This window comes from Monomorium pharaonis, chromosome 7 (genome assembly GCF_013373865.1).
Source record: "Monomorium pharaonis isolate MP-MQ-018 chromosome 7, ASM1337386v2, whole genome shotgun sequence".
Classification (NCBI taxonomy): Eukaryota; Metazoa; Arthropoda; class Insecta; order Hymenoptera; family Formicidae; genus Monomorium; species Monomorium pharaonis.
In genome coordinates, this window is record NC_050473.1 from 18,929,579 (window position 1) to 18,954,741 (window position 25,163).

General features: G+C 35.1%; 4 protein-coding genes across 7 annotated transcripts; 3 read left to right on the forward strand and 1 right to left on the reverse strand.

The window, feature by feature from the left end:
* The first annotated feature begins 288 nt into the window (after positions 1-288).
* Positions 289-5,402, forward strand: LOC105839181 (aspartate--tRNA ligase, mitochondrial). 3 transcript variants are annotated; one of them, XM_012685303.3, is made up of 11 exons: positions 289-561; positions 693-944; positions 1,375-1,743; positions 2,726-2,902; positions 2,997-3,176; positions 3,260-3,364; positions 3,427-3,648; positions 3,736-3,942; positions 4,178-4,361; positions 4,801-4,973; positions 5,091-5,402. In XM_012685303.3, exons 1-10 carry the CDS (start codon positions 469-471, stop codon positions 4,959-4,961), a joined length of 1,950 nt encoding a protein of 649 aa, XP_012540757.2. In that variant the 5' UTR covers positions 289-468; the 3' UTR covers positions 4,962-4,973; positions 5,091-5,402. The 3 variants fall into 3 exon arrangements, with proteins under 3 accessions (XP_012540757.2, XP_012540758.2, XP_012540759.2); XM_012685304.3 differs by lacking the exon at positions 5,091-5,402 and having other exon boundaries at positions 4,801-4,986; XM_012685305.3 differs by lacking the exons at positions 289-561; positions 5,091-5,402 and having other exon boundaries at positions 763-996; positions 4,801-4,986.
* Positions 5,403-9,569: 4,167 nt separating this feature from the next.
* Positions 9,570-12,984, reverse strand: LOC105839184 (WD repeat-containing protein 82). The gene has a single exon (XM_012685314.3). The coding sequence runs from the start codon at positions 12,115-12,117 to the stop codon at positions 11,170-11,172; it is 948 nt and encodes a 315-aa protein (XP_012540768.1). The 5' UTR covers positions 12,118-12,984; the 3' UTR covers positions 9,570-11,169.
* Positions 12,985-13,419: 435 nt separating this feature from the next.
* LOC105839182 (leucine-rich repeat-containing protein 40) lies at positions 13,420-19,327 on the forward strand. Of its 2 annotated transcripts, none has more exons than XM_012685308.3 (10): positions 13,420-13,832; positions 15,731-15,924; positions 16,021-16,224; positions 16,663-16,786; positions 17,020-17,189; positions 17,289-17,431; positions 17,514-17,717; positions 18,011-18,343; positions 18,537-18,722; positions 18,847-19,327. In XM_012685308.3, exons 1-10 carry the CDS (start codon positions 13,655-13,657, stop codon positions 18,950-18,952), a joined length of 1,842 nt encoding a protein of 613 aa, XP_012540762.1. In that variant the 5' UTR covers positions 13,420-13,654; the 3' UTR covers positions 18,953-19,327. The 2 variants fall into 2 exon arrangements, with proteins under 2 accessions (XP_012540762.1, XP_012540763.1); XM_012685309.3 differs by having other exon boundaries at positions 13,423-13,805.
* Positions 19,328-19,728: 401 nt separating this feature from the next.
* LOC105839179 (poly(ADP-ribose) glycohydrolase) lies at positions 19,729-24,851 on the forward strand. The gene is made up of 11 exons (XM_012685298.3): positions 19,729-20,207; positions 20,357-20,479; positions 20,556-20,719; positions 20,881-21,000; positions 21,617-21,778; positions 21,855-22,108; positions 22,247-22,344; positions 22,467-22,626; positions 22,871-23,189; positions 23,544-23,778; positions 23,882-24,851. Exons 2-11 carry the CDS (start codon positions 20,377-20,379, stop codon positions 24,592-24,594), a joined length of 2,328 nt encoding a protein of 775 aa, XP_012540752.1. The 5' UTR covers positions 19,729-20,207; positions 20,357-20,376; the 3' UTR covers positions 24,595-24,851.
* Positions 24,852-25,163: the final 312 nt, after the last annotated feature.

The following is a 25,163-nucleotide window of genomic DNA, read 5'->3' on the forward strand; positions in this document are numbered from 1 at the left end:
ATTTTATGCAAAAACTTATGAAGGTATGTAACGATCTTCCCAATATCATTTTTTTTAAACAAAGTTACTTTGACAGTAAGCACGAGGAATTTGCTGACGTTTAATGGAACGAGATCGTTAGTCAATGCCATCAATGCACATGTTCAGAATGTGAAAACTTTCTTATAATAATTATTAAAAGATAAATATATTTTGTCTCGTGTTTATATAAATTGTTTTTAATGATTTCATATACATAGTATGTTTATTTCTATTATAATTATATATATAATAATTATTTTTCAAATGTATATAGAATTTTTTAATACATTTATTTTATATGTACAACAGATTTGTGACAAAGAATTTCTTAAATGTGATAGGTAAAGAGAACAAAGAGGATAATGATTTTGTGAACAACTGTGGATATGAAACATACTTATTCAAGAAAAAGTTGAACAATTGTCAAGAAGAAGTCTTATATGTGAAATGTTTGCCAGCAGTAAAATTGTGCTTAGCTGCACGTATGTCATGATGACAAGATACCACGCAACAAGGCTACTGATAAGTGGTCTACGCAAAGTAAATCTGATTCTAAGCACTTTGCAATTTCTATGACTGTTTTAGTCTTGTAAATTAAAACATTGATTTATATTATATATTTATATTATATATTTACATAAAATATAAAATATATGTATAAATTGTTTTAGTTTCTGCTGAAGGATCAATCAGCAATAGCTTGCGTGCACAATTTAGTTATTGATAGGCCAATGCCATTAACAAAGGAACCGATTCCACCAGTCAACAGATATGTCCTACGTACGCACACGTGTGGCGAGCTGACACTAAAGAATGTCGGGGAAAAAGTGAGATTAAGCGGCTGGACGGAGTTCCAGAGAATGAAAAAATTTATAACGTTACGAGATGCTTATGGATCGACGCAGTTGCTTATACCTGAAGATGTTTGTAAACAATCAATTATACATTGAAATTCAGGATTGTGCCGTAAATTTTGTAATTACATTTCCATGGATTATTTGCATATTGTTTATATGAATTTTTTTATATAGACAATACAAGAGCAACGTAAATTATTATAAATTGAATAGCAAAATACAGAAAAAAATAATTAAGTTAGAAGATTATTAATATATCCGACTTAGAGCTATCATATTGATAAAATAAAAATGTGTTAAAAATTAGAAAATGGAAATATAATTTCCACTACTTCTGAAATCTAAATCTTTGATGATCCATATATTGTTTATATACATAAAACAATTTATATTATATGCAAGTATTGTAGATTATTTCTATTTGACGTGTAAATGGTTTTCAACTCTGTTGAAATCTTTATTGTATAAAACGGTGCAAAAATTTTAATGATTTCAGAGAAAAGATTTAGTAGAAACTGTACAGACTTTGTCTTACGAAAGCGTCTTAAACATAGTAGGTAAAGTCGTACCAAGACCTGAAAATCAGCAGAATAAGAAAATGAAAACGGGTGACATAGAAGTGTACGTGGAATCTCTGGAGGTTCTAAATGTGGCGTCGCAAAATCTTCCGATATTCATTAGAGAGTATAACAAAGCCAAAGAGAGTCAGCAAATGAAGTATAGATATCTGTCATTGAGATTTTCCGAAGTACAAAGAAATTTAAGGCTGCGTTCCTCTCTCATAATGAAGATGAGAGAATTTTTAATCAACGAATGCAGCTTTGTAGACGTTGAGACGCCAACGCTGTTCAAAAGTACACCAGGGGTATGCTTTTTAATACTCAGTTATTATATTACGGGGAAGATACACACACAAAAAAATATTAATTCTAAGAAATTGGTAAGAAAAGTGATTATTTCATTTTTTTAAGTAACAGTTATCTTTAACAAAAATTATTTTCTTGATAATAATCTTAAGTAATAGTCCTAATATTTTATTTTTTTTTGTATACATATATACAGAAAAATCTTAAGTAAATATTACTTATTTCAAATGAAATAAAACTTGTTTTAGATAGAATATATTTTAAGATTATTACCAACAAAATATTTTTTGTGAAAACAATTATTACTTAAAAAAAGGAAAATTAAAATTGAGTAATCATTCTTAGCACTAGAATAGTATTTTTCTGTGTGCAAGTTGTTTTTATAAATAGTGTGTATAGTAATTTATTGTTTATGTGTATATAGTAAACTATTGTTTATAAAATTTATAATTTTATAAACAATAGTTTTACTAATATAATTTATTATTTAATAATGTAAGTAATTGTTATCACACATTTTCTATATATATGATCAGCTACTTATTTATTAATTCTAATTTCTATTTTTATTTTTTTCTTTTTTTAAAGAAGAGAACTTCGATTTGAAAAATGGAGATAAAATAATTTGAACATTATTTGCTTAAAGTTAATTTTTTAAAGAAATGCTACAATGATTGACAAAAATTAATCTGATAAAATGAAGGTGAATTTTTTGTTACATCATTCTCACTATGTGCAATTAAACATTGTCATATTACAAAATCAAAGTTGGTTAATTTTTCAGAGAAAAGAATTAAAATATTAATATTATTAATAAATAAGTGAAGAATCATTTCATAGAAAATGATAATTATTATATTATTAAATAATAAGTTATGTTAACGAAACTACATATTGTTTATAGTATTTAAAAGCAACATTACTTTCCAGTCTTCCTAATAAATCCATATTAAACGTACAAAATTGAATTATTATGTTCAGGGTGCGCAAGAATTTGTTGTGCCCACGAGACAGCCGAATCACTTTTATTCGTTAGTACAGAGTCCTCAGCAATTCAAGCAGCTTCTCATGATAGGCGGTCTCGATAGATACTTTCAAGTTGCCCGATGTTACAGAGACGAGAGCGCCAGACACGACAGACAGCCAGAGTTTACACAGGTAATTACGTTGCGTGTTCGTATACGAGTGATATTATATTTTATTATCAGTCATACAGTGTTATATCGTCGGTGTTATATCAGTTATATTACAGTTGGATATTGAAATGTCGTTTGTTGACCGGGACGGAGTGATGAGCTTGATTGAAAATTTACTGATGTACTCGTGGCCGGAACAGTCGGACTTCGTAAAAGTGCCCTTTAAGCTTACGACATATGAAAACGCGATGGAAATGTACGGTATTGACCAACCAGATTTAAGAATACCGTATCAAGTGAGAGTGCTTAACATATACAATTCTTCATTTTTTATTTGGAAAGATAAACTCAATACTGTTTCGATGCAATTGCTTTTCAGATACAAGATCTTACACACATGTTTGATCTGTCAGTATTAAAGGAGGCTGTGCAACACGAAGATAACAAACAAAAGGTGTACGCGTTGGTTTTTCCACAAAAATCAGTGAGTATTTTATTTTATTTTGAATTGTATTTCGCCCATTATTAAAGTGATTTATATTGCAGAAATACTTAACAAAATCTATTAGAGATGAACTCTCCAAGATCCGTAGTGATTATTTTGGCGCTACAAAGCTGGTTCAATTAAAAATTGAAGGTAATTCGTGGAGAACACAGTTGGATAAGCTGAAATCGAAATCGGGAGCTATAGCGGAAAATATATTGCAGTATTGCAAGTTACAGGAAGGAGATGCAATATTACTGGCGATTGGACATCGAATGGATGCAGTAAGTATAAAGTCTATATTTCTTTTTCTTTTAATGATAAACTTTTCTTTTAATATGCAACTGTAATGACTAATATGTATATTTTAGTTAAAACTCTTAGGAAAGCTACGTATCGAATTTACAAATGTATTAGAAGCCAAAGGTGAACAGATACGTTCATCCGAAAATGAATTTCTATGGGTCACGGATTTTCCGTTGTTCACATTTGACGGAACGACATTGGAATCGACGCATCATCCGTTTACGCAACCTCATCCAGATGATCTGAAATATCTTACGACTGATCCTCTAAAGGCAAAGAATCAAAATCCGTTTGCAGCTATGTAGTTTAACTCGATTTAACTTACTCTTTCTAATTCTTTGAATTAGAAAAGAATTCTAAGATTTAAATGAAGAAAAGAATTTAGAATTCTAAGAATGAAAAAAGAAAGTATATTACATAAAGCTAGCTTAAAATTGAGTTACATAGCTGTGGGTCTAAGCGAATTAATAATTTTCTAACATCTCTCTACGCATCTTCCTCTTGTAGGTGAGAGGCTTACACTACGATCTGGTTTTGAATGGATCTGAAATAGCAGGAGGTTCCATTCGAATCCACGACGCGAATTTACAGAGGCAGATATTGAAGATGTTGAACATAGACGAAACAAAATTGTCGCATATGCTCGAAGCATTAATGTACGGAGCTCCGCCTCATGGTGGAATAGCTATAGGTATTGCATTTTCACATCATAAATTTACGATTTCAAATTAAAATAAGATGGAAATGTTAGGTAAAAATTCGAATACTTCAGAGATACTAAAAAATTTTTTTTTCATATTTATGAATTTATGAATTCTAAAGTATTTTAAGATTTTTTATTATATAATTTCTAAAAAATTCAATACTTTCTTAGACATTACAAAATTTCTAAAATTTCTCATTCTATATACATAATTTCTAAAATACATCTAAAAAAAAATTTTTTTAAAGATATATATTTTCTTATTTGTGAAAAGTTTCAAAATTTATATAAAAATTTGAGAAATTTTCTAAAAAGTTATAAAATTGAACAGAAATTCTAAAATATTCTGAAATTTGCATAAAAATTAAAAAAAATTAAATAATTCTAAACAAATTTTTTAGGAATATTTTTTCTTTTTTTTTTTAAGGATTAGATCGCCTTGTCTGCTTACTTTGTAAAGAAAGGAGTATAAGAAACGTCATAGCTTTTCCAAAAACGATGGAAGGACGAGATTTAATGTCTGGAGCACCAGACGTCATTTCAGACGAGTTGAAGAGTTTGTACCATATACAAACAGTAAATAAATAAAATTCTTTTTCAGTAAGTAATAAAGTAGAATTGACATTGCATTTCGATCATACTTATGTATTATATGAAAAGAGACGTAAATCCTTTTGAAGTGGCGCACGTAAAAAAAGTATAAAATTATTGATTTAGTTAACTGCGAGTTTCGGGACGCCTTATCTGCAATATTTTTATCAAGGATAAATTATTATCCAAGTTTCAAGTGGTTATCGGAAGCATTTAACTACCGGAAACTGAATAAATAAAAAGACCAAAAATAGATGTACAAAAAAAGTGTTTTATTAATTTTTTTTTAGTAAACTCTCGTGCGTTCAATTGAAATGTTTTTACAGAAAAATAAAAAATACAATTCAGCCTGCACTAAACTATTGACATTCACAATTTTTCCAAGAAGGATCTAAGAGGGTTTCCTCCTTTTTTTGTACACTTCTTGAGAGCCTCTCTCCTGTCAAGTGAAAATTATCAACCTAACAAATTTCTTAACAAACACTGATATGTCGTGACTACCAACTGTGTCGGCGGACGAAAATTTACATCGCTTTTCACATACATATCCATATCTTGAAACAGCCCGCAAGATGAAATTGGAACGATTATATATATTAATTAACAAAATGTCATTAATGGCGACGTAATAACTGTTAATTTTGTGATGCGTCAAATTTGCTCAAATTGTTAAGAAGACCAATTAATTAATATAAATATCTGTCCGATCGATCCTCTCGCAATTTTTTCACACGGAAAATGACTCGACTGTACATCTGTAGATTAATTTCATGTATTAGTACTCTTTGAACAGTATCGAAGACATTTCGAAGACGAACGTCGCATTGTTGTTGCACAACTTGTGTTTACAACTGAATACCGAATCAGGTCAGGGTGTCATGGTGGCTTTCATAATTTCAGCAAATCTTGTTAAATTGGTTAACTTTGGCCAATCAATACAACAGGAGAAGCACAGTGTTCTTCATACTTGGCGTACGCCTTTCAGCAGACGGAGGCAATATTACACACCGTTATCGTTTTTTGTTATCCGGATCATTCATATTATTCCAATTACAATATGACCGCGATCTCTATTATCGTATGTCCCTAGTACCCTAAAACGCATACAGCTTATTTCAATCGGCACGAAGCCCTGACCCGATCATGCGATGAAATTCCGAGGAGGATCAACAGCAAGCGTGTGGGGCTAGTCGTTCCGTCTATTCGGCTGTTGAAAAATAATTTGCACGAAGACTTAACGTAGGAACTTAGAAGAATCACAAGATCCGCCGTCTCGAGTGTCTCTTCCGTTAAAACACACTTTTTTGTGAACGCTAGGCGAGTCGCATTTCAACGTGAAAATTATCGTACTTGACATCTTTCTCGCGAAACGCACGCGTTAACTTAATAAAACTAGATAGCTCTCTCCTAGATTTAAGTCTCGCTTGCTTTGCTTACGGAGCTTTCTATGTGTTTTATACATATATATAATCTATTTATATCTTAGATTAAATCTGAAATCTGAATCCCTATGTTAAATCGTATGAACCAACGAACGTGATCGAGAAGAGACATAATCACGTTTATTCTATTGTGAAAGAAAAGTTGTTAGATGGCTGACTAAATAGTCTTTTAATTCATTGTTTAATCAGTTACATTATTCGCAAGTGTAACTTTACAGAGCAAAATTGCATCGTATAAATTCGCATAATGTGATTGATCGATCGATGAATTAGAAAACTCTAAATCAGATTAATTTTCTTCATAGTTCAATTACTTATGTAATTCAATTACTTATGTATTTAATTCAAATATATAAATACTTGAGCTACGTGAAGAAATTTAATTTAATTAAAGTTTAAAAATTTAATCAAGTTAACAACTTTTTTCTCCGTGTGAAGCTCAGTTTCACAATTTAATTCAATCGAAGTTTAACTTACCATGTTCGATATAGAATTTTTTTACATAAAAATTCTTCATTAGACATCGTTAATTAAATCGGTTAAACCAAATTGTGAAACTGAGCAAAGTTGCTATCCGCCGGATCTCTCGAATAATCGGCGGCACTCTCGTCGAAGATTGTCCTGCACGATATTTCCCGGCATTTATCGCGAGGTGTCTCGCATCGTACTCGCTCGTGACTTTCGTGAGTTTATTCGGTAGAAAAACGTCAATGTAACGATGATGCGTAAGAATAGGCAGGGGTTGGTTTCGGTGAATGGACACGGGAGATTTCACGATTCTTCACATACGATGTGAGCTTTCCTCATAATCCTGTACGAGACAACGATTACATCCCTAGTCAACCTTTTTTTTTTACGAGTGTTTGGGCGGGAGGCGATGAAATTCAATCGACGGAATCATCTCTTTCTTTCCGCCCATGAAAGTCCTAATCGCCACGGTAATATAAATTTGCCAAGGGTATTATATATTACAATCTGTTGTGCGCACATCAGTTTTTTTTTCTACTATTTGGAGAGAACACAGTGTTTCCTATCGTATTACACGCTTTCCATTTCCATTTCGCCCACGTCGGATTTCGTCGTTCTCGTGAATGCGAGCTAGCTCGCTGATCGAGTAGGGCTTCAAACCGGCGGTTTTTATCTTAATAACGCTTAACGGTAGCGCGTAGCAATAATAGCAGTATAGTAATAATAGTGTACAGTCGATCGCTTGGATTTTTTTTTCTTTTTAAGGGTTCATAAAATTCTCGACGTCGAACGATCGGATATTGAAGGCGTGGGCCCGCGTGATCGGACACTCGCTCGGTTGGTTGGTTGGCAGTATGTACGTGTGTCGAATTGCATTTAATCTAAATACGTGGATCGCGTTGTAATATTCGAGGCGGCCCGACCCCCAACCCTTTCGCCACACAGTGTACTGTATATACTATGTGTATATGTATATATGAAAGAAAAAACTGACAAGATGGACGAGATGAAATGATGCAGACCTGACATCACGAGATAATATGTAATAAGTGACGTCGCACTCTCACTGAGAAATAATTAACAATAATTATTGTATAATTATCGCACGTGTAATTAAAAATTATAATTTTAATATAAAATTGTAAACACGTGATGAACATTAAATTAATAGATGCATGCCACAGCACGCTTCGCACTACAATGAATGTTTATAGTTCAAAGCGCGTTTCTTGGATGTGCGTTCGCACATTCTAAAGATTGAAAACAAAACTGATGAGATTTTTAAATAAAAAAAACAACAACAGATTGATTCATTATTAATTAAAGGCGGTGTCTTTTCACGAACGATCTTGGGCGAAGGAGCTTAGAGTACACGGTCGGTGTCAAAACTGTGCAGCTGAAAGGTCGAGGTCTTCGCTCCCTTCAGTATTAATTAGTTTCCTCCCCCTCGCGAAAGCGCACGCGAGATTCGTCCCGCGCGAGTTCGCAGGCATTAATATATACGATACGCTATATTAATACAATTCTCTCTCGCGCATATCGCGTGTTGCTGTTATAAAAAATACTATTTTACAGCGCCAGGAGGCAAGCTCTCGCCCATACAAAATCATCTCGCTCGCACACAGACGGACTATTCGTATCATCGGTTACAAACGTATAATAAATCACAATCGTACATCATAATCGTTTGCTCGTATACACGTTTACATGCACACACGCATGCACACACGCTCGAATAAAATATCATTGACCACACGCTCTTGCACGAAATATATGTTAAACCGAGACATCTAGAAAATTCTACAGGAAATAATGGATACTATCGGTATATACATACACGAAAGAATGAAGACAGGAGCGGCGGACGATCGAATAGATCGAGCAACGATTTAAATCACTATATAACGCTTCCGCAGAAATAAGCGAAAAGCTCGAGATTTGCAAGAGAGAAAGAGAGAGAGAGAGCGAGAAAAAGAACGACGGAGTCGAACGTTAAGACTCGCCGCCGGGGCTCCGTGCGATCGTAGCAGTGGTTAAGTTTTTCTCCCTCTCTGCTTTTTATAATGAAGAAACGAAATTACATGTACGACGACGCTCACCTATTCGTCCGCGCCGCGTTTCTTATTCACTTCGCGGAGGCGGAATACATACCGCGGACGTGATCCCTCACAGTAGTTTCCCGAGGAGCGAAGGAAACTCTTACGCGTGCACGCAATTAACATGCATCGATAAGATCCTCTTTTTCTCACCGAGAGACGACCGCGAGAGTTACCGTCCCTCTGTGTATCGCGCACAAACGCCAGATATTACTGGATTAGTTCGCGAGATACAATTACGTCTACAAAAAAAAAAAAGAGGAAGGAAGAAAAGAAACGTTGCGCTTTCTACGTGTTTTTTCTTTTTCAATCCGGCCCGCCGGTTTTACGCGTGTAAGTTACATCGCATCGTGAATTTGTTCGTTGCCGACAATTACGCATGTGTTCCCCGCGGTGAATATTGTGACTGCACCGCGAGTGAAACGCAACAGCTTGTAGTGTCTTCTCTTCTTCCTTCCCTTTCTTCTCTCCTCCCCCTTTTTCCTACACCTTTGCCGTAAAGCCGATCGCCGGTGAGATACAAACTGACCTCTCGTCGTGCATAACAAAATACGTTTCAGTTGCTTTTTGCATCGCGCTGACGCGCGATATCCGGCGCGTTTTTTTCTTTCTTTTTTTGACGCATCTTCGTCATCAGCGACGGCCAAGACCGCCGGCTGCTACCGTCGTCGATGCTCTTCGCGGAAGAGAAACGTGACGATGGTGGAGCCTTTTTTTTCCATCGCGCAACATCGGCGACGATCCTCTTCCTCCTTCTTCTCGCTGTCGAAAGTGTATAAATTACGCTTCTGGCTAGTCTACGATGTGCGCGTACGCAGAGCGCAATTAGATGGGCGTTTCCAATAGTTTTACGTATGAAAGGACCGAGGCATGGCCGCATACAGGAACGAGGAAGATCCCGTACGCACGGTTTTTTTTCGAGAGGCAATATCTTCTGCACGTATCTAGTTATGTTCTTAAATCTCTATTCGCAACCATGAGATAATGCCATGTGTTATCTCGTATATTATTTAGAACTACGTACTACGTTGAAAGCTGAATGGGCGGGGAGATAAGAATTGAAGGCTGACTAAATCCAAGATTACGGCCAATTACTTTTGCGTCGCGAAATGAAACGGAGATGTCGATGTGAAAAAGATTACTATTGCGAAGAAAAAAAACATTGAAAGCTCCACCCGTCATTTTAGGAAATGACGGAGTTTCGCACGATCAACCAGAGAGACAACTTATCCTGTATACGGCCATGCGAATCGGATTAACTATAACAATATTGAAGGATCAGTTTTACGGTATTTAACGGGCTGTCCGTTGAAAACTACGTCGTTGGGCTCCGAGTGAAATATTCGAAGATCGCTCGCAGGCGCGCCGTTTTAACGCTTCTTAACTAAATGAACAATTCTATGCCGTAATATCTAGGCAACGCGTCCGGTTATCAAAAGTGAAAAGTGTTAGACGCGTACAACAGCAACGTGCAAAATCGAACGAGGCTGCCGTTCAAAGACGTCGTGCTCGAAGTACGCGAATCCTATCTCTCTACCAGCTGTTCGAAGAGTTCCTACATTTTCTAGCCTCGGCGTACAAAAGCTCTCGAAGACGGTATTCTCTCTCTCTCTCTCTCTCTCTCGCGCGCGCGCGTGCAGCAACGTTCTACATTCTAAATTTTCTCGAACACAGTGTCGGACGAGAGAGACGGTCGAGGTGGCCCGATGAAACGGGACTAAATCTAAGGACACGTTGGCCCACTTCCCGCGCGTGACGTGTATACTTCGTTAAACGCTTAAACGATTACGCGCAGGAAGCGGTCGCGCGTTCGAAAAACGTTCGCATGGATACGTGGATCTTCCTGTATCCGTGGAAACGACGAAAACGGTGACTGGCGCCGTCGACGAGAACGTCGGACAGAAAGTCGCGTGGGCGAGCGTGATGCCGTCTACGAGCTGTCGCTTTCTCTTCCCTCGAAGAGTCACACAGAGTTTCAGAACCTGGCAAAACGCCGTTCCAGTTTTTTTTTTTTGTACACATAATGTAAATGCAATGTAAATGTATTCGTTCGCAATGAGTTGCACAAATCGCGACCGATTGTTGTTCTCAGTTGTCTCTCTTTCTCTCTCTCTCTCTTTCTCTCTTCTGTTTTTTTTCTCCTTTACAAAGTAGATTCTGGCATTGCATTCTCTGCATAGAATTTCTCATAAATTAATCTTATGCGTTCTCGTCGATGGTGGGCAGCCAGAAAGCCATGTTGGTGCACGCGGACGCCAGCATCATGTACTTGGGATTAAACTGGATACACTGCACCGGCGCCGGATGGTCGCCGTTCAGCACGCACACCTTGTAGCCGGTCTCCGCGTTCCACACGTGCACCCTGCCGTCGGTGGAGCCACTGAACACAAACTGCGAGTCCGGACTGAAACTGGCCTCGATCGCGATCCCCTTGTTGTTAAGATGCCCGGCGAAGGTCTGTAACGGCGTACCGTGAAAAGCGTCAATTAAACGAATCGTACTACCGTTAGTGGAGATCAGGATGGTCTTGCCGTCCCTGCTGAACTTGAGCCCGGTCCAGTCGCACTCCTTCTCCTGCGAGAGCTTGAACGTGACGAACGGACCCTTGTCGAAGCTACGCAGATCGTACAGCTTGATGCTCTCGGAGTTTACGCCGGCGGCGAAGATCAGGCCCTCCGGGTCGTACGCCGCGACCGGCCGGCCCGAGACGTTCATCACCCCGTGGCAATTGGGCGAGCGCAGGTCCCACAACCGCAGGGATTTATCTAGAGAACCGGAGAGAAAGGTATCCTCGATCGGACTGATACATAGCGACACTACCTTCTTCGTGTGGCCGGGGAAGTAGCGTATGTACTTGTTGTCGTGCAGGCTCAGGTAACGGATCGTGTCGTCGACCTTGGTGCTGCTGTGTATCGCCGTGTTCTTGGCGTGGGTGAAGTGTATCAGGTCGACGCCGTACTTCTTCGAGTTGACCGTGCGCACCTGGGTGCCCTTCTCGCAGTCATATATCACGATCTGGTCGTCCTCGGAGCAGGAGATCAGGGTGTCGCCATTCGGCGAGAAGTCGATGCTGTTTATCCGATCGGTGTTCTCGCGGAATACCTTGGCCACCTTGAAGCTCCGCACCACGTGGTCGACCAGCTTCATGGTGATGATGGATGACGGCGCGTCCTCCCGCTCGTGCCGTCCCCTTAACCTCCTCGACTCCACAATCTCTGCGTTTCTGCTGTGACCGGGTGCGAAGACCGCCGGGCGCGGGGGCCGGGCGCGGATCGCGGCTACGGTGGCAGCAGGGGGACGGGAGGGGGGAGGCGGAGGAGGAGATGACTCGCGCGCGCGTCACTGTCGCGGAAATCGCTGTAGGAGACGGGGGCGACCCGCTTGACGTGACGACCACGATTCAGGGACGGCGAGTGACGACAAAGCTGAGAGAAGAGGGGGAGGAGGGGGGGAGGAAGAGAAGGTGGAGATGGAGATAGAGATGGAGGAGGAGGAGGAAGAGGAGGAGGAGGAGGACGAGGCGATGGGCTGTCCACCGGGACGCGGGCGAGGAGGATTCCCCTCGTTATCGCCGTCGCAGATCGCTCACCACGCTCGTTCGCTCGCTCGCTCTGTGGCTCCTCCGTAAAGACCCCACCGTGTGCCTCCTCTCCGTCGCCGTCGTCGCCGACGTGGCTCTCTCACTCACTCCCTCTCTCTCTCCGTCTTCCCGTCGAAACGGACGCCGTCACACAGCGGGACCCGCCGCCGCCGTCGCCGCCACCACCGTATGCGCGTATGCGTGCACGGACCAAACAAATCCTGCCAACCAACGCTCGGACAAATGGACGGCGAAACCTCGTCGTCGTTGTCGTCGTTTCCTCTCCCGTGTACACTGCACTGTACCTCTCGACTCGTGCCGTGAGAGCGTATAGCCTTCGTTCCCTCCGTGTCCCCGATCGGTAGCGGCGAATTCGACAGACAAGCGGCAAGAACACACCGACTCCTCCTGCTCTGCCTCTGCTCCTCCGTCCGTCAGCGAGAGCGTGCGTGAAGGCCGCCCGAGGCCGCTCGAGCGCGAAAGAGCGTGCTGACTGTACACCTCGGCTGGTAAATTACTCGGCGCCATCTAGGGCAGTCGGCGCGAACTACGTAGTAATCTCCCCGTCAAGCGCTGCGTCGGTAACATTGGATTAAATGAATAAAGTGTACATCTTTTGTTTTCCCTTTCTTTTTTAAATTATTCTTTTTTAAATTATTTATTCACTTCGAGCTTATTTCTTCCTTTGTTCTTTGCGGTGTTACCTTCTATCTTTCCACTCCTCTTCCTCAATGTCATAATTTATTACTATTGTCAGATTGCGAAATATTAAAATATTTTTTTATTGTTTCATTTCTATAAGTCTTTATCTATTATTTGAAAAATTTCAGACATTTATAATAAATGTTGTTTGGATATCACTTTTAATTCTTTTTAATGTTTAATTATCGCTGTTTCACTCAAGTGTAGAAAGTACGACGCAGTGCAGCTACGAGAAGCAGCGTCTCGCCCACCTGTGTTTACGTATCGCAAACGTCACGCGCACGATTGTTTTCCTGCGTTCTATCGCGTAGAAAAAAGGAGGAAGAGGAAATCACGTGCGATCATCGAGGTGAAGGCGTGAAGGTAGTACGTATCGATGTCGGGTATCAATTTCGTTCCACGATGAGCGGCGTCCGACGAAAAAAAGCCAATCACCTGGCGGTGTTCAAGCAGCGCACCAAGAACGAGGATAACGACGAGCTGTCGAGGAGTCTCATTATAGGGGCGAGAAAGACTGGGCGGTTGAATCTCTCGTCGAAAGGACTGTCCACGGGTATATATTTGTTACGAGCACCCGCCTGTGCGTACTAAATTGCAAACTTGACGATGGAACGATACCGCCCACACAAATTCGTCTTGCGTTTCTACGTTCATATGTCGCACAGAGTTATCTCGAGCATGCTCCAGTTTTCGTTCAGGTCGTTCGTTTTTTTTTCCTTTTTCATATGAGAGCTTGCACTCATCATCAGACAAACGTGCATGCTTGAGGTGATAGCTCATATTATCCAGATACATTCCTGTCAAATTATTTATGACTTCATCGATATGTGCGGTTCTGGTGAAGATTCTTTTCAAAATTTGGAACACTTTTCAGGAGTATTTAAAAAGAACATCTTTTTAGAATCTTTCTATATATGAATTCTGAAATATTCTGAGATTTCTAAAAATACTTTAAATTTTTTTCAATTTTGTAGATTTTATTAGAATAAGAAATATTAGAAATCTTATTTCAGAATTCATATCAGAAATTCTGAACTTATATGTATGAAGAATTCTGGAAAAGATGTAGGCTCTTTTACCTTAAAAACAGTTTCAATTTGTTTAAAAAAATCTAGGCATTTTCTAATATGTTACAAAAGCTATGCACAAAAATTCTGAAAGGTTATATGAAGTTCTGAAAAGATTCTTCACAAGGAAAGTTTCAAGTGCAACATGCAGATCTCTTTATTTTATATCTTTGCCTGTTAATTATTGCTTATTGATGTTGCATTAAGTATTCAATAAGTATTTACTGTTAAATTTATTTGTATTTGATGTATGATGTACATGTGCATTGCGAATGAAAATGTAAGAATGAAATGCGCTTAGGATCACAGCACTAGTCATTAGACTGCCATCGCTAAGTGACTGTTTAAAATGTTAAAATAATAACACTTAAAAATAATAAATTACAAATTAATTGATATTTGTCTAGATCTATTTTTTCATGTTATTTCATTGAAATTTATTTTTTATTGGAAAATTAATTATATTAAGTTGTTTCTGTTCACTTGTTCATTGACACTTGTGCAGTGATTCTAGCGTTTCCCTGTTATTCATTGTAGTGCCGTATAAAATTTTTTCAAACATATGAAAAGTCACGATACAAGTTCTCCAAAGATTCTAAAAAGTCTACACAAAAAAAACATTCTTATTAAGAATCTTTAGGAATCCTATATGTGTACAACACAGATTGTTATATGCACAAATAATTGTTATGAATGGGAATGCGAAAGAAATGAAATGCGCAAAATATTTGTTATTTATTTTTAATGTATGAAATTTTTTAACCATATTTAATATGTTGTTACTCTAGTTTAGATGATTAGACAACGAATTGGCATATTTTTCAAATATTTATATCCTACAAATAATTGGTTGTAATATGGAAGTCAAATAAATTTAGTTTCACGCAATTGTGTTTCTTTTTTTTAAATGTATGTACATGTATCTCTGATTAAATATATGTATATGTTAATCACATATATATACATATATATACATATATGTTCAAGTCATAATTGTAACAAAATTCCAAATTTTATATTAGCAGGAACATCACATTTAATATTTATCGTTTTTAAGTTTATATTTAATATTTTATTTGATATCACGCTTCTTTAAAATACATATCATTTAAATATAATTTATGCTTATAACTACGAGCGAAATTGCTTGAAACATGCTATCATATGAAAACCATTATCTTCATTGATGAAAACCATTAAGTTGCTTTGCATGCTTTGCTAAGAATTGTATAATATTAGAAGTGATCATATTCTCAGGTGTATTCAACATAACTTAGAAGTAAGTTCATTCACAATATCAGGAGGTAAGTAAATTTAATACAATATCTTCACTGAACTTAAAAACAAAGTAGCATTGATATGACGCACAGAAAGGGCAAATTCTGAACGTAGGAATTAATCCGCGTTACAGTACCCGACAAAATATGGAGCATAAACGAATTAACGGAAGAGGAACTACGTGATTTGCATGTCGAATTTGATTACGAACCCTTGGAGGAGCGATGGTGGGAACAAGAGCCGTTGAAGATGCTAGATCTGAGCTTTAATAGTTTAACTGTGATCGATGAAAAAATAGAATTTCTAACTGAACTGAGTACCTTGGACGTATGTGTATAAATAATTTGTCGTGCACCATGATTTTAAAAATGTATAATACGTTTTCAATATATTCCATCTCAAATATTTTAATGCAATTTTCAGTTGCATAACAATTTGTTAGAAAAACTACCAGCTGAAATCGGTTCTCTGCGCAAACTAAGAATAATAAATCTATCAGACAATAAGCTGAATAGTTTACCTTCTGAATTTTATACGTTGGAGGAGCTATGCGAATTATACCTGAAAAATAATCTCATAAGTACTCTCGAAGCTGAAATTGGGAATTTGATCATGTTAAATCATTTGGTAAAAAAATATACTATATCACTATGGATTCCCTTAAAGAGAAACTTAATACTGACAGCATTAAATTATTTGATTAGTAATTAATTACTTATTTGGATTTATTTATATTAAAAAATACTGTTATTAATGTTTTTAAAACGTCATTGCACCAGTCAATTGACAAATAAAAACAACATAATCAAATTACATATTTAAGTAAAATACGATATTTTAATCAAATCTATAGGAAAATTGAATCTGAAAAATATCAATTTGCAACTTATTGTTTTAATATTTTTCTTAAATAGTCACTTATTGATGATTGTTTAGCGACTGGTACAGTAACCTACTCAAAATAATTAATCACTGACCAAATAAGTACTGCCAGTATTAAGTTTATACGTGATTGTGTAAAAAGTCAATTCCTTTAACAAAATAATTGTATATATATCTTTTTAGGATTTATCATATAACAGTCTAAGTGAATTGCCGATTGGAATGGGATACTTGGTGCGGCTAAAGACATTGAATTTATGTCATAATATGATAAAAGAGTTACCACCCGATGTAACAAGTATGAGATGTGAGTTTCTCTCATGCATAAATACAATAATAGATTTGTCATTTTTTTTAGTTAAAGTTCTCATATGATTCACCTTTTCTTTTTTTTTCAAATTGGAAAGAAAAGGAAAAAAATGAAATATGAAAGAAATTCAGTTAAATAGAACAATGGATTTAATTAATATGTAAAAGTAATTTATTTTTTGTAATATTTACTTTATTACTTGATAATGATTATTATTTATTTTCTAACAGCGTTAAAAACATTAGATGTCAGCTTTAATCAGTTGGAAACGATACCACCATTAGGTGAATTGCGAAAAGTAGAGAGAATTATGTTCCAGTCGAATAATTTGCAGGAATTTCCAGACATATCAGGTTGTTCAGCTTTAACAGTATTGCATTTGGATAACAATAACATTCCTGTATGTGTTAACGTACATAATTACGCTTGAATCAATCAAGATTAAAATTCAGTGCTCTGAAATGGTATTTTATTAAAGCAATAATTTTTTCTGTTATAGGAAATTAATCCGCAATACTTGGAAGCAACAGGACATCTAAAAAAACTTACACTGCAAGGCAATAAAATTGAAGTAATACCAGAAGAAATAGTCAAACTGATAAATTTAAAAGTTTTTGACTTGTCGCATAATAATATATCTTTGTACGTTATACATATATAGTTTCTCTTTCTCTTAACACTGTCATTTTATTTCGATCGTCTGTTAAAATAGATCTTTTTACAGGATACCTTTCTGTATCGGTATATTGCCCAACTTAAAGCAGTTTATAATCGAGGGAAATAATATTAAAAATGTGAGAGGAGACATTATACGATGCGGAACACCTCGAATCTTGACGCACATTCGTCAAACTGTAGATAATAATACAAGTATAAACACCAAAGAATTGTTACAACCCAGTGCCAGCAACAGTATTTATCCTGATAAGTATGTAAAGGCTAATCTGTTAATTGTTATAATCAATTAACAGATTATTCAAATTTGTGGGCTTATTGTAAAAATCTTTACGAAGTGTTACGAAATGTTATGTACACAATGTATCATATATAAATCAACTGACTGATAACTAATTAAAAAGTTAAAAGTTAAATAATTAAAAGTAAATAACTTTTACCTTAGTTAATTTTAAACAAGTTAATTTTTAATTCTAACTAGTTATTTTTAAAACCCTACGATCACCATACAATAAAATCCAACATGATATATATTTTCTAATATAGATATGTAATGAAGAATACGAAGCTGTTCAGCTTAGCTGGACAAAATCTTTTGGAAATACCCGAAGAAGTTTTAGAAGATGCAGCAAACGTCTCCGTCACGATTATTGATCTAAGTAGAAACAAACTGTCAAAACTGGCTGATAAAATGTCAACGATCACTACAGTGACAGATTTAAAGTTGACTTCAAATCATTTAGCAAGCTTGCCAGAATGGATTGGCGAGAAGTACAAATGTTTGCAGGTTTTAGACCTAAGTAAAAATCATCTACAGTCTCTGCCGTCAAGCATTAGTTGCCTGAAATACTTGCGAGATATCGATCTTTCATTTAACAGGTACTGCAAATATAATTTATTGATTAATCCAATTTCTAACATTCTTTCACATATACATAACATCAAAATATATATTTTAAAAATACAATAAAAAATATATAGATAATAAATAAAAATACATATATATATATATATAAAATACAAAATTATTGTCTATTATAAATAAATATGTGTGATATGCATTATTTTACAGGTTTACTGAGTTACCAGAAGCTATTTATGACGTTGAATCATTGGAAAATTTAATTGTTAATGACAATTCAATCGCAAAAATCGATGTGCCACTTTTGAAAAAGTTAAAACGGCTAGCAGTTTTAAATTTGACAAATAACAATATTGCTCATGTACCCCCTGAACTTGGTAATTTGAAAAACTTAAGGTACATTTTTTAAATGTATTATTAGAATTACTCATACTCATTAATGCAATTTGTTTCCAATGGATATTAAATTAATTGCTTAGCATCATTACTTAATGTTATAATTATATAATTTTTCTTTCAGGAATCTATCATTATCTGGGAATTGTTTTAAATATCCCCGACAAGCAATTCTAATGAAAGATACAGAGGAAATACTGAGCTATCTACGTAATCTAATACCTCAATAATGAATAAAAAACGAAATAGTATATAAAAAATATCTGTTTTCAAAAATGTTACAAATCTGTTATATGTATATGAGTGTGTTGCGTGTGAATATTATATCTAGGTATAAATACATTTTTACTGGTCTCTAAAAATGATCCTATCCAGGATAAGCCAAATCAAGTGCAAAGTAATTTGAATAAGATAGATTAAATGAATAAACTGGCATAAATAAAAGAGGAGAAAAGGCAGCCGAATAATAATTGCATGGAAATGAGAATGCAATATATATATATATATATTAAAAGAATAAAAATATTTAAGATAAAATTAAATTTATGAATTAGAATAAGTTTGAGTGAAGTAAAAGTTAATAAAGAAAATCAATAAATTTGTTATACAGTGTGTAATATTTAATATCATAATAAAAATATATTTCTTTCCTAATAAAGCAATATAGAATCTAGCGAGCTTATCAAAATTTAAAAGTATACATATTGTTAAAATATAATATACTAAATTATTTAAATTAATTGCCTGTTACTTTTTTTGTTTGAAATATTTTATAAGTTTACATATTTGCAAAATCTATCATAAATTTATCATAACCATAAAATATTAAGTTAATACAAAATTTTGATTTGTTTATTTTAATAGATTCTCAATATTTGTGTGTGTAAATTAATATAAAGCATAAAAATGGTTTTTGTGTGGTAATGTATTTTTTTAATCATAATTTTTACTTTTACATAAATTTTTGACACTTAAGAAAAAAAATTAATAAGTTAACATTAAAAATTAACTTGTTTAACATTAATTACTATAATAAAATTAAGTTTTTTAAAAAAATTTTATCTTTAACTTTTAACTTTTTAACTTATCTTTATCTATCCCAGACATAACATAGACGTTATATAATAATTAAGTATGTATATATATTTATTTGAAATCCATTTTAAGATGTGATCGCTCGAGTTAATTGGTTTTCATCTAGTTTTCTCAACAGAAATGGGATTACAAGAGTCCTGCTGATGCCTGATACACGGTTACCATCAGTTACCATAACCTCTCAGTACTGGACAGTGCAACTAGTGCAAGTCAAAAGTGGCCTATACGTTTCGCGCGTGTACACACATTGTGCATGCAACACTTATAAAGTACAGAACGTTGAACGCAGCTTGAAGGCTTGAATTCGGCGTCAGTCATGTCACGGCACACGAATTTGTGTAAAGATTGATGCTTCAACAAGCGCTACTGAACATCGCCGATAAATCTCTCGTAGGTTCACGATTTGTTGTTTAAATTAATCTGGATTGCCCTTAGTACAAATTCACCGTATCTTTTTTCCAATCTTATTACGAATGGATAATGTAGTCACCTTATTCCTCTCGTCATCTGTATGCAATTTATTTGTGTGCGATTTTCAGATACTTTCTCGGAGGATAGAATGTCAGAGCCAGAGATAACGATAGAGGAGGAACTTTCTGCGGATCTGTTCTCTTCGGATATAGAACTCTCGCAGAACACGAGCAATGCCGTCAATTCCGACTGTAAGAATCCACCCGCTCAAACCCTCCCCTGCGTTGCATCTCGCGTCGTCTCTAATACCCAAACGTTTGGCTTCAGCGAGCTCCATGTCTGTTGGTGTTAATGAGCCCGAACCCGATGACAACGACGTACCCACGTGGAAGGGCATGAGCATGGACGAGATACGCAGGGGTCTTGGCGTTTACGAATGCCAAGAGCATCCACCAATCATTGTCTCACCTTGTCACACAGTATTGTTCATGGTAAGACCTTAAACAAAAAAATTATGTGATGGAAAAATTATGTATTATCAATTTTTTAAAAATTATTAATTTATACATATAAGATTTGCTGTGCATATCTTGTAAATTGTTTATAGTATATGGTGTTTGTTAAAGTGTCCATCTTTTTTTTCTTCAATTAGTTACCATTACGTATGCAAAATGGACCTCCAAAGCCATATCCAACACATCAAGTAGACAAATGGAGCCAGGGTTACGTACGAATGCCACATTCTACACACAGCTTGTACCCAATAGAGCAGGTATATATAAGCTAAATAGAATAGTCCAATGTCCGCAATCTTCAAACAGATATTCTTTAAATTTTTTCTTAAAACTTTTTTAAAGAAAGTTATTATTTTACAGCAGATTCTAAATTTTTAACACTGCAGGTCTTTAATTAAGTTTTTAATTAAATTAAAAATTTATTAATGTAAACTCTATCTGGCTATTGAGGTTTGTTTCTTTTATTATTGCACTGGATTGTGCATCAGAGTTTTCCTTCTAGCTGTCATTAAATTTTAAATATATATGTATTTTATTTTAAGTACAGAAAGTTCAACTCTCTATAAAAAATAGATTTGTAGAATCTATTAAAATAGAAACTGATAAATTTGTTTTTCTACTTCATTTGTCTTCCGGGAACTTTGCAAAAACTTTGGCTTATAATTCTAAAATGTTATTGTTCAATATTTTTGATAAAGGATTTTAAATTACTTGAAAAATCTGTTATTAAAGTAAAGATTGCGAGATATAGGATATTTTATTTAAAAAATGTATTATGTACATTGATTATATTTATTACCAAAATGCTCAGTCTTTTAATGATATTCGATATTTCACATTAGTAAGTAATTACTGATATTATTAAAATTTTAGAGAAGTGGAAGTCGCTCTTGTCGAAATAGATGGGAAATGATTCAGGAAGCCTTACTAAGAAATATCCTTTCCAGCCAACAATTGGAAGAGGCTATACTTTCGTACAATCAAATATATGCGCAGCGCTGGAATTTTGCAGGGCTCCATCACTTCTTCTCAGAGGTACTTCTTGGTGCATTGTATTTTGAATGGTACTCTTTAAAAATTTTGATTGTTAAGAAAATTTTTGGATATACAGATTTTGGACTCGGAGGAGACAACCATGTTCTTTGAAACATTAATGCCAAAAATAGTTCAATTGGCCCTACAACTTCCTGTGCTATTAACTGGCGCAATACCTCTGTTGAAACGACACACCAATGCCTCCATTAGTTTAAGTCAATTACAAGTAGCTTCGCTACTGGCAAATGCATTTTTTTGCACATTTCCTAGACGCAATTCTAGTAATCCGCAGTCAGAATATGCGACATATCCATATATTAATTTTAATAAGTAAGTGTTAATTATATCTTTTAAAATTATTTTTTAACTCACTGATTTGTATTAGTACATAAAATTATTTATTTTACAGCATTAATATTTATTAGATTATAAATGTAGAATGTAAATTCTTTTGATTGCATATTTTAGATTGTTCGGTGCCTATAATGAAAAACATAGCCAGTCTGAGTCATTGATGGAAAAAATTAAATGTCTTTTTCATTACTTCAGGAGAGTAACAACTAAGGGTGAGTACATCGCTAATTACTAGTTTTTTTTATGATTATTTAATTTGATGATAATTGTGATTTAATTATCATTTAGATGTGATATAGAACTTGAATCATATTACAATTTTTACATAGAGCAGCACCTGAAGGTATAATAACAATCGAACGACGTTACATTCCATTGGAAAACTGTCCAAGGTGGAATTTGCAAGATCAGAAATTGTCACCATTACACATAACGAGTAAAGGGACCATTGAAAGCGAAGGAGCTGGACTACTCCAAGTGGACTTTGCCAATAAGTAAATTTTTGTATTATACAATTCTTATTTTGAATGAAAGTATGCTTGAAGAATTTATTGAGTTGTGAGTAAGTGAGCGAATGAATGTTGAGTGAGTGAATGAATGTGAGAGAAAGAGAAAGAGAGAAACTTTAATAAATGAGATTATATAGAACAAATAAAATATATGTAAGAGAAAGAGAAAGAAAAGTAAAAAGATTTTTTATATTATCACTAATTTTCTTCATACGTGTTTCTTGGATAGATATGTGGGCGGAGGCGTGCTAGGCTTAGGCTGTGTGCAGGAAGAAATACGGTTTGTTATATGTCCAGAGCTCATGGTCACTATGTTGGTTACGGAAGAACTGGACGATACGGAGGCGCTTATTGTCAGCGGTATTGAACGATACAGTAAATACGAAGGGTACAGCAATACCTTCAAATGGAAAGGAGATTTTGTTGATGAAACACCAAGGGATAATAGTGGTAGACGCATGACGTCAATCGTCGCTATCGATGCCCTTTACTTTAGACAGTCCTCGCTACAGTTCAATGTAGACAATATAAATCGTGAGCTTAACAAGGTAGTCACAATGTAAATGTTGTTATAATTAAAATGAGTCTATATAAAAATTTATGAAATTTATGTTTTAGATTCTGAAATTATCGAAAACATGTAACAACTTTGTTTGTAAATACTTATGTCATTTTTGTATTTTTATATAAATTATCTTTATTTAGATTATTACATTTAATTACTTAATATTTTTCTAGTCATTTCATTGTTTGGTGATATTCTCTTTAAAATTAAAAACCTATTAGTTATAAAAAAATTACTATTTATTTCAGTATGCTAATAAATATAATCATCATATGATATATGATATGCTAATATAACATTGCTGTTATTTTAATAGAACATAATGTATTTTTCGCAGGCATACGTTGGATTCGTCGGATCTGACGTCTACAAGAACAATCTGCCCGCCATCGCGACGGGAAATTGGGGATGCGGCGCTTTCCGCGGAAATCCGAAACTGAAAGTCTTAATACAGTTAATGGCTGCTGCGGTTGCAGGTCGATCAATGGTCTATTTTACTTTCGGAGACACAAAGTTGCGAGACGACGTGGCGGCGATGTATGCACATTTGGTTCATCACGATATTGATATAGGTATTTAATACGCATTCAAAAGTTTATTCAAAACTATCAATATATACGGAAACTAGAAGGATTTTTATATTTTATACACATTAATTGATTTTTTAACTTTTAGCACGACTTTACTCAATGCTGTCGGAGTATCGTCAAGAGTCCGCGTCGAAGGCTCATTCGGATTTTTATTGTTTCTTGTACAATAGAAGTAGGATAAAACCATTGAGCAAATATTTCTCGATGAAGACCGAGTGCATCTCGACGAATATTTCGGTTGAGTGTCTGAAGGAGATTACTTCATTCAAGAAAAATCAAACCGCGAGCTTATCAAATAAAGACGTTGATAACAAACGATATCTTTACTCGGCGGCCAAGGAGAAGGAAATGGCAGAGGAGGAAAAGATAATGAATTGGCTGACAAGTTGCGAGGACGATAGCAACGACAACGCTAAACTCGATACCCAGGATACGTGCGAGAAAACCAAAAGCGATCCAAAAGAAACGGATAATCATAAAAACGATGGTTTGGAGGACAATCATTCTATAAATAACACTGTCGACGGAAAGAACATACGAATGGAAGATCAAATGTCAAATAAATTTGAAGCTGTAAAGTCCTCGAATTCGAAAGAGTCGATTGCTCCATGTCTTGTCGACAATCAAGACACATCGAAAAAGATAAAAACCGAGTTATCGTCGAAATCTGCTGAACTGAATGACAGCGAGTCTGTCAAAGTCTCGAAAGACTGCACTCCAGAATCATGTAAGCAAAAATCGCTCCCGAAAAAGAGTGGCCAGAAGAAGATCTCTGACTTCTTCCAGCGGATATCGTGAATACTGAACCAGGCCGTCAAACCAATGCCAATTAGCTTCTGCGCATTCTCTTGCTCATTTCTCTTTGTAATTATAAAATATTCTGTATAATCTTGGACATTACGAGTCTTGAAAGTTACAATGTAAATAAAATTTTGCGTGGTTACTTGAAACACTTTAACATTTTCTCATTTTATATATTCGTTTTTAACATCTTATACTTTGTTTTAAAAAAACAGGAATGTGTAGTTGTATGAAATATACAAGAATGTAAAAGTGCAAATGTCTTATAACTTCCAATGTGGGAGAAAAATTAATATTTTTAATTTATAATGATTATACGTTGGGTAAGTAAACATTTTTTTTAAGTAAATTTAATTAAAGTTAATAGCTTATAAAATTAATTTGATTACGCTAAAAATTGCATGAATGAAAAACTAACTCAATTAAAAAGTTTTAAGATTAAACTCGAATTAAATTAAAAGTTAATTGAAATTATTTGAAAAGTATTTATTTGTATTAAATTAGAATGTTGGTTTTTTAAAATTTGTTTATTCTAAATGACAAAATTATAATATGGATCAAGTAAA